Raw genomic sequence first — 15395 nt, 5'->3', positions numbered from 1 at the left:
GCCAGAACGTTATTTAAAATTATTATTCCAAAGCAAATAAAACTTTTTAATCAGAATTAATCATTTTAATAGAATAATTGTATTCGTAAAGAAATACACAACTCGTATAGATGAATTATTGCAATAATTTATATTATTTTTTATAATCATAATTTCCAACTACAAAGTTTATTATAAAATATCGAGTGTTCATATGAATTTCGGCGTATTATTATATAGTTATGACCCTTGAAATATTATTGTCATGTTAAATAATACTATACAATTATCAAGTGCATTGAAAATGCGAAATGTAAACCGAACTAATGAGCGATATGCCGTTATACAAACGCTATTTAATATCTGTTCGATTTTGTTTTGCTATTAAAATTAAAATTATACGCCGAATTAATGTTATATCCGATATTCTAATATATTTAAAAATAAAATGAAATAGGTTGGGAAAATGAAACAGGACTCGTTAAGGGAATTGTATCTCTAATAAAGCCTTTTGAAAATTGAAGGACTGTTAATATTTTATAATAATTTAATTATTAAATCAGAACTATTTTTAACAACTATACTATAGATTTATTGTAATTCAAAATTAACATTTTTCATCTGGCTGACAAGAAATTAACCAGAAAGCAATATGCCTCGAACTGTGTAGCCATTAAAAAATAAAAATAGTAAATTAATTTATAAATAAGGTTAATTAAGATCGCCCTGTGGTCGATCATGAATTATAAAGTCAATATAATCCTGTCAATGTTTCTCTCATAATATAGTAAATAGAATAACTTAAAAACTATATGTTAGTATTACTATATAACTTATTTTGACAATATTTTCTACATATTTTGAAAACAGTCAAATCAAATATTATATATCAAACTATATTTGATATATAACAGTAATTAAAATAACAATTTTAGACCTTTCTAAAAAGGTCTAAAAAGTTTAAATTACACTGACAATGAACAACTTCAGAGCATCAAATATAAATATATATGACTTTTTATTTACTTTTACTTTATAATCTTAAAAATGGAATATTAAATCAAGTAATACATATTAATATTTTAATTAAAACAATAACGAACACTATTAGGACTTCCCATGTGCCATGTGTTCTATCTACGAAATCTATGTAATTACTTTCATTTTATTACATGTTTTCATTACTTCATTTATATTTTAATATAGTTTTTGTAAGCCTTTCTATTTTTAGAAACCCATATTTAAATTTATATTTTTGAAGAATTAACAAGGACTCCAAGAACCATATAAATAAACATTACCATAAAAAGACCAAAATCGTTAAGATAAAACCCAGCCAATATAGTTAAAACCAAACGAAAAAGACACCACTATATTTGAAACCAGTGAAATTGACCTAAAAATCTCCAAATATGATCGACTATGATCGCTACTATTCTTGATCCACAAACCCCATTAATGAATTGACTACCTCGAGCTTTCGATTATCATATTGTACATTTACTAGCCTAAAATGAATGGATTATCGAACTATCGGTTAGTACCAAAACAGTATTTTATTTATCTATACTCTTATATATTATGTTTAAAATAAATGTCCAATTATTACCAGTTACTACAATTTTTGCTACTATTCTTGATGGACAAATCACATTAATAACGTTTTCTTCTCTGTTCTTATTATCATTCAATTTTAGCATATGTTGATACCTATTCGATGTCATTGAAAATGATGTGTTATAAATTTGGCAGCTAATATTCCCACTATAAATAAAACTACTGCTGTTTTAATTTTATAACTTTTAAAAATGTAAACTTACATTCTGCACTTACCCTTGTTCCTCCATATTTTAAAACCTGTGTATGTTAAATCACCGAGAATAACAAAACAATTCAATTATTATTACTATAGAATTATTAACATAACACAAAATCTAAATATTCCAGGTTTTTTTGTTCTTTTCATATTTTTTAAATATATTTTAAAGTCTCCTTTTACCAACTATGAGTTTATCTGGACTGGACCTAAACTGTAGACGAACCACGATTCTCAGCATTAAGCCTACCGACTGACGACTGACCAACTTTAGAAGTCATTCCAGAAGACATCCGGTCTTACCCAGCCTGGTTACTGGCGTGACTGAGATCATTTTCCTTATCGGATTTTACACTCTTGCGTAGAACAATCACAATAGATAGCCAAATAAATACTCAATATGTCTCTATATTTATATATTTCAATATATAAATATAACATTTTTCGTTTGATGTTTTCTGTGTCAGTAAAAGAAAAAAACACGACGAAGAAGTAAAAAATACGCGTTCGTGCCGAATTTTCTTCGGTATATACAAAAAGTGGACTAGAAATGGTCTCAATCGATACGAGGCATTGATGCTTTTCATCTCTTTGTGTCGATACTTTTTATGAGGCGGTTTAAAAAATCGAGACAGAATTCCTATTGTAACGTTGAAAGTGTATCAAACCTTTTCAGAGCTGATCATATTCGCTTTTAAGTTTTCACGCCTCGTTTTTTCTTTCGGATCCAACAGATTTAATGCGAAAAGGTCTAAAGTTGTTTTGTTGGCTAAGAACGCTTTTCTTTATCGAAGCGAAATGCATGATTTATGATTCTCAAAAGCGAAATTGCCGATAATCAACGTCTTTGATTTCGATAAATTTTCATTTTCGATATTATTTCGTTATTCGTTATTCGAAAATTAATATGAGCTTTACCATATTTATTATAGTTTATATATGGGTTATAACACATATTGTACTAAAACTAATTGGCTGAAAAGTTTTCGGTTTCATACTCTAAGTTGCCTATAATATATCTTCAACTCTTTGCTGTTATTTTACAAGTAACAATATATACAATATGTAAGAAACCAAACTGAAGCATATATATATAGTTGCGAAACAACGCACAGAAAATCAGAAGATGTAATAAAGCCACTCGAAATTGTATATTGTGTAAGTTTTGCTTTAGACTTTAGTTCAAGTAGTTTGAAAAATGTAACGAGTCCATTGAGAAGTCCCCGGTCTGACACATACATGGCGCTACTAGAATTAAATCCATACATATTTTAGTTAGCCCTAACCCGCAAAAGATGCGTGTATAATATTTTGAGAGCTGTCAGATCATTTGTTTGTTAATTATAGCATTTCGAAGATGATCAAGCGTAACGGCCGCATTTGAAGAAAAAGAAGGTGCTGCTTCAACAAGACAATGTTCCGTGTCACAAGTCAGTGAAAACGATGGCAAAAATACATGAATTGGGCTTCTAATTGCTTCCTCATCCACCGTATTCTCCAGATCTGGTCTCCAGCGACTATATCCTGTTCTCAGATCTCAAAAGTATGCTCGCTGGGAAGAAACTTTCGTCGAATAGGAGATGATCGCCAAAACTGAGGTCTATATTGTAGCAGAGGACAATCGTACAACAAAAATGATATCGAAAAGTTGGAGGGTCGCTATAACCAATGTATCACCCTTGAAGGGAATTATGTTTGATAGAAAAAAATAATTTTGCCAAAAAATGTGTTTTACTATGGTAGGCCGTGGACTTTTCAATTGACCTGTTATAGTGATAGTCTCTTTTTTAGCAATTAAAGTTTGGCTGGCTAACGTGACCTTCAAACCGTGGTCTTGGGTTGGCACCTTTAGAGACTAAACCAAAACGTATGCGTCTTACCCGGATTAATTAATAGCCTGACCTTTATGGTTATTTCTTATTTGATTTTCAGGTTGTATGCTATTGCCTGGGAATATTTAAACTTACAAACAAGTACTGCCGCTTTAACCACTGCGACACCCAAGCCGGTTATAAGTCATTTTTTGAGTAAAGTCCTCTAAGTAATACCAATGGAGATTGTCTGTCATTACAAGCGAGACACGACATGATAAATGAAGACTAAACGACAAGAAGTTAAGACGGCTCGAAGCGGCTCGTCCTTCCGATTCGATACAATCAATTGCGGCTCATAAAAATAAACATCGGTCATCGAATAAACGACAGTCGATCGCACACAATCACGAAAACCCGCCACGCATCCAACTTGTCGTGATGGATGCGGCGGCGGGCACGGAGTGGACAACGTGGCGGATGATGGAGGGCCTCCCGGGATCTTCTCGCACGTACGCCTGCAGCGACCCGTCCTCATTCGTATTAACCGCGCGGTCCCTGCGCTGCAATTTGTAATAACCAGATGTTGCCTGGATAAGAAATGGAAGGGACCTTCGGAATTTAAATAACTCCTGGCTAGAATTTTTCGGACGGTTTGCTTGCCGAAGTAAGGGATGACGGCGCAGGAGGGGGGTTAAACTGGAATGCTGTTAAATGCGGGACTAATACTGATTGCCACTAAATAGAACAGTTCTTTCCTCACGTTGGGAACCATCAACTGACAACGACTATCGACTGTTTAGCATTTTTTTTTAAATAATGACATCTTACATCAGATATTTCTAGTACAATCCTAATTTATAAATTAATTTATTACTACTGTTCTGTTGCACTTGCATAATACACGAGCAAGGCAAGTATGGGATTAATAACAGGTGGGGTCAAAACTCTACCATTTAGATTGCGCGCCATCTTGAACATGTTATGTGACGTTTAGCTCAGTTTCGCTTTAACCATTGTGTTGTGTAGACGTCCAAATTTTATTATGGATAAATATACTCCACAAGAACGAGCAGAAATAGTGACAACATTTATTGAAAATAATTGTTTCATTATTGCCACTCAGCGCAAATTGCGTCATGAATATCCTAATCATCCAGTGCCTCACACTCAAACCACAACACAACAGTATTGCGATTTGTTAATCATAGTCGGTAGTACTTTTACCGTTAGCAGAATTGATTTACCATCTACGACAAAAACAACTAATCTCCATAGGGAAACCTATTTCTTTCCGCGCTTACGTTAAAACTTTTTTTCGAACTAATTATCCTACGGGAATCCCCCGGCCAGATGGTAGAACCGGATCTACCCGCATCCGACTTCCACAATATGAAAATTTACCGTATTACCTGCTAAAATATTATCCCCTCATAGGTCAAAATAGGCGCATAAATCTCGATCTATGACAGAACTAAAATGGGGCGATATCCTGTGCCAGGAATTTTATCGGGTTTTGCCTCCGCAAGCGTCGACGAAATTTATATAGATGGCGCAGTCGGGATAAGAATGGGAGAGGATTTAAGATTTATTTTCTATTATCGTTGTGTTTCTGTTAGTCGGTTGTTTTAAATTATGTCAATGCTGAATCCGTGTTCGTTTTAATGGGATTTGGTCGATCTCATCGACTACGTCCCAGACCGAGTCGGCTTTGTAATTTTGTTACGTTCAAGATTAGCTAAATGTACCGATTTAATAGTAAAATTATTTAAGTTTTAGAGCTTATTGGAGCATTTGTTAAATTAATGTATTTATTGCCGGCTTGATGGCATAGCAGTGAAAGCGATGGGACGGTCCTCCTAGTGTTGCCATAGTCGCGGGTTCGAGTCCTGCTAGGGCATGGTCGTAAATTTATGTTTGTGATTGTTTAAAATTTTTGAATCTTCTAGGCAAGAGTGTAAAATCCGACAAGGAAAATGATCCCAGTCACGCCAGTAACCAGGCTGACTAAAGTTACTATACACTTAAAGATTAATATTCTGTCTTAATATTTACATATTAATCGGTTTAGTGAAAATTTTTCCTGGCTTTTTGAAGAAAAGGGGGCCACTGGAGGCATGAGACTTAGCACGGTTAAAGCTTATATTTAGACAGAATTGAAATAAGTATCCACGCTATGAATAAATAGATTTAGAAAGATTTCATAAAATACAGTAAGATTAGGAAAACGTAAAAGTAGTGATTTTACTAACTATTATTGATGATAAACTTAATGTATTAACAAACGACATCAAATAGAGAAAAAAGCTCATTTACTTTTATTTTTATATCGTATTTTTCATTACATAAAAAATTCATCATAAAACCAAATCCTTGCTATTTTATTATCAAATATTTTATTATATTTCAACTGCTACTTTATTCATTTTAGATATCTAACAGTCTTTATGTTTCAAACCTAAATAAATCCGACTAGAATATGTCTATTATTGAGGATTACAATGACCATACCCCCCATTCATAACCACATTTAAGAACAGAAAATTTGCTAGAAATCAATTTCGTCCCTCCTACACCCACATATATATAACCTTCGAACAAAAATAAAATTTCCAAGTAGAAAAGCCAAATCCTCCTTTCCTTTATTCAAATTCGAAGGGTCTCTTTATGCGGTTTCAGGTTCTTAGCAACTATGTCGATTATTATTTTGGCTTTTGAACTACCGTAATTTTCAAGAGTCGTTTTACAAATTACATTTAATAATTATTGTTATTTTTATCCTTTTAAGGAGTATATATTATCGTATTTATTTTCTGTTTTCAGGTGCTGATACTGTGACGGCTTCATTTGATTTCTTCGACTCTTCTAGCGCCCAGGATTTGACGTTATCACCTCAAACGTTATCGAACACTACAGAAGCTTTAGTTAATGATAATTCCAATAGTCTTGGCTTATCGGCTGACAGTGATGCGGGTAAGTTACTATAGCAATGATTTAACGTTATAAAATATAGCAGGGGGCAATATTATGTGTTAATTAAAATTAGCTCTAACTTTCAAAAAATGCGTGTATAAATTTGTTTTGAGTGAAAAAAATGGATAAAAAGGAACTTGCGCGTGTTGATAAAATATTGCTTCTTGAAGGGAAAAATTACAGTTGAAGCGAAAACTTGGCTTGATACCGAGTTTCCGGACACTGCCACAGGAAAATCAACCATCAAGGAATGTTATGATAAGTTTAGACGTATTGAAATGAACACCGAAAACGGTGAGCACAGTGGACGCCCAAAAGAGATTATTACCGACTAAAACATTTATAAAATCCACAAAATGATTTTGAAAGACCGTAAATTGAAATTGAATAAAATAGCAGACACTCTAAAGATGAACGTGTACATCATATCATTCACGAATATTTGGGTATAAGAAAGCTCTGTGCAAAGTGGGTGCTGCGCGAGTTCACTTTTGACCAAAAACAACGACGATTTGGAGCAGTGTTTGAAGATGATCAAGCGTAATGAACCCAAGTTTTTGCGTTGATTTGTGACAATGTATGAAACATGGCTCCATCATTTCACTCCGAAGTCCAATCGACAGTCATCCGAGTACACTGCACACGATGAACACGCTCCAAAACGTTGGAAAACGCAACACTTGGCTGACAAGTTTATGGCGTCTGTATTTTGGGATGCGTTTGGAATAATTTTCATTGACTACCTTGAAAAAGGAGGGACCATCTACAGCGGCTACTACATAACGTTATTGGACCATTTGAAGGCACAACCATCACAAATCAGTGAAAACGATGGCAAAAATCCATGAATTGGGCTTCGAATTACTTCCTCATCCACTGTATTATCCAGATTCTCAGTCTCAAAAGAATGCTCTCTGGGAAAAAAATTTCATCCAATGAAGGAACAGGTGATCGCCGAATCTGAGGCCTATTTGGAAGCCAAGGACAAATCATACTACAAAAATGGTATCGATAAGTTGGAGGGTCGCTATAATCAGTGTATCACCCTTGAAGGGAATTATGTTGAATAAAAAAAAGTAATTTTGCCAAAAATATGTTTTACTATGATAGGCCGGGGACTTTTCAATTGACCTATTAACTTCCAACGGCATGCTGTTCAGATCTTGTTATGTTGTTATATATTTTATTGCACTAATCATTAAGCATCTTAATATTTATCAGCGGTTTAAAATATATATCAAATTGCTGTCATGTTTTTTCCTGTCAGTAAATTTATTTATTTCAAAATATCAATTTATGTAACATTCTGTAATCTCGCCACTGCAGATAGCTAATCTTTAATTTATCTTGTACTGCTTTCGTAAATCTACTTCTTTTTCTACTTTGCCTTATGTCACACATGGAGTAAAATTCTACAAGCTATTTTATAATTTCTAGTATTCTTTACAACATTAATTTTAACTCTTGATGCACAATTGAATGTATTTGTAATCTGCAATCAATAACTACCAGTTTTTATCACATATCAAGTTAATTGAGATTCATAAAACCTCAAATGGATTGAATCAAAAAAATGAATTTGGGATTTTTATATAATGAATCTAAAAAAGTTGCTTGCGAAAATCTAAATATCTCGCAAACAGAATATATATCGTTTTTTTTTTCAGAGCTGAATATATCTGTGGATTAAACGAACATATTAATTTGATATTCCTACAAATAGCGTAAAATGTAATTTTATATGATCATACAACAGTAACCATTAATTCATTCAAATTCACTACCATAACTCCTTAGTAGTTCCAACGATCTGTGAATACCTACAAATAATACAAAATACTTTAAACAACGCTGTTTAAAATTAAATAAAACCTTTTAATGTCTTAACTCACTCCGTAATTTTGCAGTACAGCGCTGACAAATTTACATCATAACGTAATATTACACGTTCGTAATCTATTTACGTACAACAGAAACTGTGAATAATATTCCGTAGTTATTAGAATAGGTGTTGGTAGCGAGTCGGCCAGATCCGACGAAAGTTGAAAAGAAAAAGTTGAAGTAATATATTTGTTAATGTATTTTGTGTTACCGATTTTTACTTGATTTGGGTGTAATTAGTTTTATTGAAATCTATTTATTTATAGGGAATATTACACAAATATTTAGGTCTAAAAATGTTTCCTACGTATAAGCTTTAACAGTACCAAATTTCAAGCCTCCCGATGGTCCCGTTCTCTCCAAATTGGGACGTAAAAATCGCTAAGACGTTTAATATATATATGATACAAAATTAAATAACTTTACCACTCTTATTCGAATATTTACAAGAAAGGAACTAAGCAGTTCGAAGAGTCTGATGTCTGTTAAGCAAAATATGACAAAATTAGCCTCTGAAACCTGCATCTACATTCTATGAACTCTATAATTTGGATTCTCATATAATTATTACTAGAGATATGCAATTCGAGAGTGATCTATTGGAAAAAACTAAAATTATTTTTAGCTCAACCTAATAAATATTCAACTTCGTACTGAAAATCATCGCTCGGGGATCCCTTTTCGTGCGATTCAACTAATGAGTACCCGAATACAACGTTAAACAATGCATCAGGAAAAACAAACATTTACCTACCAAAATTAAATATCCGAATATCTAAATTTATTAGAGGCTCACGTCTTTCAGACCGTACGGTAAAAGCGAAAGATAGATTACATCTTCAGCGATGGCAAAACATCCATTAAGGAAATGAAAATATTAATTAAATGAAATTTCATGTAACGAAATTAGCTTTCAAGTACAAGAAGTATCCCACACGGACGGGCGGATCCTTTAATTATATAAAGGGCGTTGAAATTGTTTATGTTACTTCTGCCGTTTATCGATTTCGTCTGGAGACCACCTGTTTTTGTTGGAAAACGGGAAAAAAGCCCTAAGAGAGAACGTTGAATTTAATAGAACTGGTCTAATTCGATCATCGGTCGTTCCTTGTTTGAACTCTGTGCCATTCGGTTTCACTGTTACCGGACGCATTATGGAAAAGCTGGAACTATTTCGGCGAAAACGACATTTGAAAGATAGAATCAATTTCAATTCGACATGACCGTATTAAAGCAATTTTGTTCTATTGAATCTTTAATGACACATAAACGTATTACGTCCCTTCTTTAACTTTTAGATAACTGTTTTCCTAATTTATCAGGTGGAACATACCGTTAAACTACTTCCAAAGTTTCCTTGTCGCTTTACTGGTAGCGTTCGCACTTCAATTTTGTATTGCTTATATCAAAATCGTCAGTTTCAACCCACATTTTTCATCAAAATAAAACAATTGAAAACAGCATTACCTGTAAATCGATTATTGGGCTGAAAAAGCTTCGATCACGAAAGGATATATGATTTTCAGATAAAAGCAATGACGCTTTAATATGAATATAGTGACAGTATAGAGATTATATACCAATCATACCATGTTTTTTGAACCCCACAAACAAAACTAGAAAACTCAACTGCTTAAATTTTTAATCAGTAGTATAACAATATTAGTTAGTTATAAATTGAACACGTGATATATAAGCAGCTCTTGAAGGATATATATAGAACCATCTTGTATCTTAACCAAATAACTTTAGGTTTTACCAAATTTCAACCTTTCACAATACACCACGCCACTCTGGTGACATCAAACACGGAGCATTGTCTTGCAACCAAAACGATTTGGTCTTGAAAACAATCGGCCAGTTTCGCCAGGTGATAACCATGATTTTTTGCTCTTAGGGTTTTCAGAATGAATCCACTTTTCATCACCCCTCACTATCCGATGCAGAAACGACTCCCAATCGTACCTTCTTAACCTTTAATTATTATCATTAATATTTTCAATAATTTTGCAGGCGTATCACAACGGCGTCGACCAGTACCAGTACGAACGACCGATTCGTTTACGTGATCGGGCGGATCAGATTTCATTCTCTCCCTCTTTAACTAGATTTATGCTTATTAATAAAATGAGAAGGAAAAATTCGACAAAAAAAAGATGAATTTTACATTTCTAACCGACTTCGAAAAAGGAGGAGTTCACACTATCAGGTGGAACATACCGTTAAACTACTTCCAAAGTTTCCTTGTCGCTTTATTGGTAGCGTTCGCCCTTCAATTTTGTTTTGCTTATATCAAAATAGTCAGTTTGAAAATGCCTGAAACACTATTCAAACTTTATTGATAAAACCAATCGATGTCCATCACCTACATTTTTCATCAAATTAAAACAAAAGAAAACAGCACTTCCTGTAAATCGATTATTGGACTCAAAAAGCTTCGACCACGAAAGGATATATGATTTTTAGATAAAAGCAATGGCACTTTAATATGAATATAGTGACAATATAGAGATTATATACCAATTATACCATGTTTTTTGAACCCCACAAACAAAACTAGAAAACTCAACTGCTTAAATTTTTAATCAGTAGTATAACAATATTAGTTAGTTATAAATTGAACACGTGATATATAAGCAGCTCTTGAAGGATATATATAGAACCATCTTGTATCTTAACCAAATAACTTTAGGTTTTACCAAATTTCAACCATTCACAATACACCGCGCCACTCTGGTGACATCAAACACGGAGCATTGTCTTGCAATCAAAACGATTTCGTCTTGAAGGCAATCGGTCAGTTTCGCCAGGTAATAACCATGATTTTTTGCTCTTAGGGTTTTCAGAATGAATCCACTTTTCAGCACCCTTCACTATCCGATGTAGAAACGACTCCCAATCGAACCTTTTTAACCTTTAATTATTATCATTAATATTTTCAATAATTTTGCAGGCGTATCACAATGGCGTCGACAAGTACCAGTACGAACGACCGATTCATTTAAGTGATCGGACGGATCAGATTTCATTCTGTCTCTGTCTGAAAAAATCGACAAAAAAAGATGAATTTTACGTTTCTAACCGACTTCGAAAAAGGAAGAGTTCACACTATCAGGTAGAACATACCGTTAAACTACTTCCAAAGTTTCCTTGTCGCTTTATTGGTAGAGTTCGCCCTTCAATTTTGTATTGCTTATATCAAAATCGTCAGTTTCAAAATGCCTGAAACACTATTCAAACTTTATTGATAAAACCAATTAATCAATAGTATAACACGTGATATATAAGCAGCTCTTGAAGGATATATATAGAACCATCTTGTATCTTAACCAAATAACTTTAGGTCGTAGAGAACTTGTAAAATTTGATTAAAACATCTCTAGTACTTCAATCTTATAGTCAGGTCACTGATCAAAGGCTTATAAAATAGATATCTCTAAGGTCTTAATTTTAATTTTAACCTGATATCTATAGTCAGACTTCCATACTTCACTATAGTTTTAATGTTTTTATTGCTACTAGTGGTCGCCTATATAATAATTAAATAATTAATATACTGACGAACAATCATTGAACATACTTCAACTATAGGTCAGTTTTACTTTTAAACATTATTACTGATTTAGAAAAACTTTAAATAAAGAAATATATCATTTAATGTTTCAAAACTTCTATTAACGACGGACTTTTGATTTTTTCTCTTGTATTATTCACTAGATATTCTTGTCCAAAATAATTGAAAATGTATTAGTCAAAATAAAGATGTTTAACATAAAAAAAACTTTTTAATATCAATAGATCAAATCAGTAAGGCTTTCCTTTTGATACAGAATCACAATAAATTTATATTATAAGTTGTTACTACATTACAACACGTCAAATTTTGACAAATTCTCAACATTTTCAATATCATAACTAAATTATAAATGTGTGAATTGATATAATCCCAATTTTTATAATTCGAAAAGACCTTTAACCAAAATAAAATCCTTTAAATAATTGTTATATTTATTAGGAATATAAAAATGCCATAAAATTATAATTTAACGTGTAAACAATATAATATCAAACTCACACATGTTCATCTAAGAAACTCAAGCATCCTTATTGCCAATAGCGAATGTAATAAAGCCACCACTGAATCGATTGAATGTTAAAATTTTTAAAAAATTATAACAACAAAACACTAAATATTGAAGTTTAAATTGCTAGTTCGACATAATTTACTTTTGTTATTTGGTTTTAAGAAATCTGCTGCCGAAGCCCATCAAATAATTTTAGAAACTTGAAAAAAAAAAAATTGGGACCAAAAATTAATAGGAATTTGTAATACTCGGGCATCCAGCTAGTTAAAGTTTAAAAAAGAAATTATATAATCATACTATTCCTCGTCGATTCCGCTCACATAAAAACCGCTGAGCTGTTTGGCAAAATTTAATGTAACGTAATGAAAAATTGATATCGAGTGGAAGAATTTCCCCCGGGATCGCGTTGTATGTCAAAAACGGGAGGGAAATATTTAGATCAGCGGTTACACACAAAATCAACATCCCTCTCCGCCCGAATCAACAAAGAGAGCGAGCCATCTGATCGTTGGGATGATAAAGCTAGCATAAAAATTGAGTTATGAAGCCGAAACCTGCTCCATCGGCAATTCCCGCTGGAAATAACTTGTTTGCGTAAAATTCCGCCTTCCATTAGGGAGAAGCTTGTCTAAGAGCGACGTATGTCAATACCAGTAGACGGGCGCTTAAGGCGCTCTTAATTTTTGATGCATTATGCATTCGCGATGCGAATGCGCCGTTCGATTTGCCTCTGTTCCACTTCGTTTCCAATTCTGTTTCGAATAAATCAAATAGTCAACGTCAGACATCTCAGTTTAGATTCGAAAAGAATTGAAATCCCACTATAATTGGTTGGACGTACGTAGCAATCGATTCGGTATGGTTTTTATTTTAAACTACATTATAGCTATTTCCAATCAATAATAATATTTTTATATGAATTCTTCATCAAAAGGGAAAAAAAGGAAATTTATTCAACTCTATTTCTAAAGGTGACCTAGGAGTGGTGGCCTTTGATGAAGTAAGCCAGTTGAACTAGAAACATGTTCACGATCCACTATTTATCAGTTACTTTCTCTGTATGTCTTATCGAGCTCATCCAAACCGAAGCTGTTATGGTCGACAGTGCTTTCTTCCATATATCCAAACAGTTCTTGAAATGGAAAAATATATTTATTCTTAGTATTTGCTACTTAATTCTATACATCTTGCATATCTTTCAGGCAATTTATAGATGCCATCCCAAAAAAACTGTGTGTCCTTTGAGCAAAACCATTCATCGAGCCATTTTCGAAATTGGCGAAATGCTGCTCTGCAAGCGCGTATCCCATTGATCCCATTGTAAATTTTATAGTCAGGCGATGCGAAGTCTGGGGTGTACGGAGAGTGTGATAGTATGTCCCATCCAGGTGATCTAAATGCTTCCTGGACCGGTTTTGCTTTATGAGACGGCACGTTATCGTGCTGTAAAATCACTTTACCGAGTCTTCAAGCCCCTTCTGGACGATTTTCGATCAATGCATGGTTCAAATAAATAACTTGTTTTCGGTTTTGATCACTATTAACAGTTTTACCAAATTTCAACTATTCACAATACTCCACGCCACTCTGGTGACATCAAACACGGAGCATTCTCTTGCAACCAAAATGATTTGATCTTAAATGCAATCGACCAGTTTCGCCAGGTGATAACCATGATTTTTTGCTCTTAGGGTTTTCAGAATGAATCCATTTTTCATCACCCCTCTCTATCCGATGCAGAAATGACTCCCAATCGTACCTTTTTAACATTTAATTATTATCATTAATATTTTCAATAATTTTGCAGGCGTATCACAACAGCGTCGACCAGTACCAGTACGAACGACCGATTCGTTTACGTGATCGGGCGGATCAGATTTCATTCTGTCTCTCTTTAACCAGATTTATGCTTATTAATGAAATGAGAAGGAAAAATTCGAAAAAAAAAGATGAATTTTACGTTTTCAACCGACTTCGAAAAAGAAAGAGTTCACACTATGTTCGGCTGTATATATTTTTTTATGTTTGTTCGCCGATTTCTCCGTCAATTACGGACCGATTTTCAAAATTCTTTTTTTATTCGAATGAGTGCACTTCCGAGGTAGCACCATTGAAACCAAACCGTGGTCTGTTGGGAGGAAGGGGGAATCAAGGGAAATGCTCAAATTTCACGTACAAAGTTTTCACATATTTTTTTATCCAAAATAAGTAGATATTTTTTTATATTGTTATTGCTGAGTGACGAAAAATTCGAAGTAATTTAGTATAAAAACTGGTAAATGTCATGCTCAAAAGTAATTTTTTTTGTTATAATGTAACAAGCGTTCCTTGCTTCTTTATTGATGTTTTTCCATATATGGGTTGCACTTTTAATTGGACTATCCATTGTAATACTTGATAAAATATTTGCGAATGTTCTTGAATAAGTATGTAACATTAAAAAAAGAAAAATAAAATATTTTAAAACAAAAAAATGAACCGACTTCAAAAAATAAATAAGAAACTCAAACTTAGATTTTCAACACAAAAAAACGTTTTAAAATAAAATATGTACATAATAACGGTTGCAATAAGTAAATAAAAATAAACAACAACTTATTTAACCTATCTACTACACATATTTTACATTCTACTATATACAAACAATTTAGCTTAATACCTATTTGAACCTATTTATCTATTTACAACATTATTTAACTAGTACCAACACCTTGAATCACCAAATCAACTTGAAATCGGTGCCGAGACCAAACAAAACAAAAATAATAATAACATTTTGTGATATATATACAAAATTAAATTACGAACAAAACAAATCAACTTCAAGTGGTAAATAGATAAATAAGTTGA

The 15395-nt window shown here is 33.0% G+C and overlaps 1 protein-coding gene across 10 annotated transcripts in view; it reads left to right on the top strand.

Annotated features, from left to right (window-relative positions):
* Positions 1 to 15395, top strand: part of LOC143200833 (uncharacterized) — a 623832-nt gene that overhangs the window by 543356 nt on the left and 65081 nt on the right. For all 10 annotated transcript variants that reach the window (XM_076411562.1, XM_076411560.1, XM_076411561.1 and 7 more), the window contains one exon: positions 6430 to 6579. In XM_076411562.1, coding sequence (XP_076267677.1) covers positions 6430 to 6579 — 150 coding nt within the window. The remainder of the gene's footprint in view (positions 1 to 6429; positions 6580 to 15395) is intronic.

Source organism: Rhynchophorus ferrugineus, unplaced genomic scaffold (genome assembly GCF_030347505.1).
Source record: "Rhynchophorus ferrugineus isolate W39M unplaced genomic scaffold, kcgeb_rfMv2 rfM8, whole genome shotgun sequence".
NCBI classification, from domain to species: domain Eukaryota; kingdom Metazoa; phylum Arthropoda; class Insecta; order Coleoptera; family Curculionidae; genus Rhynchophorus; species Rhynchophorus ferrugineus.
This window is presented reverse-complemented; position numbering and strand designations above follow the sequence as displayed.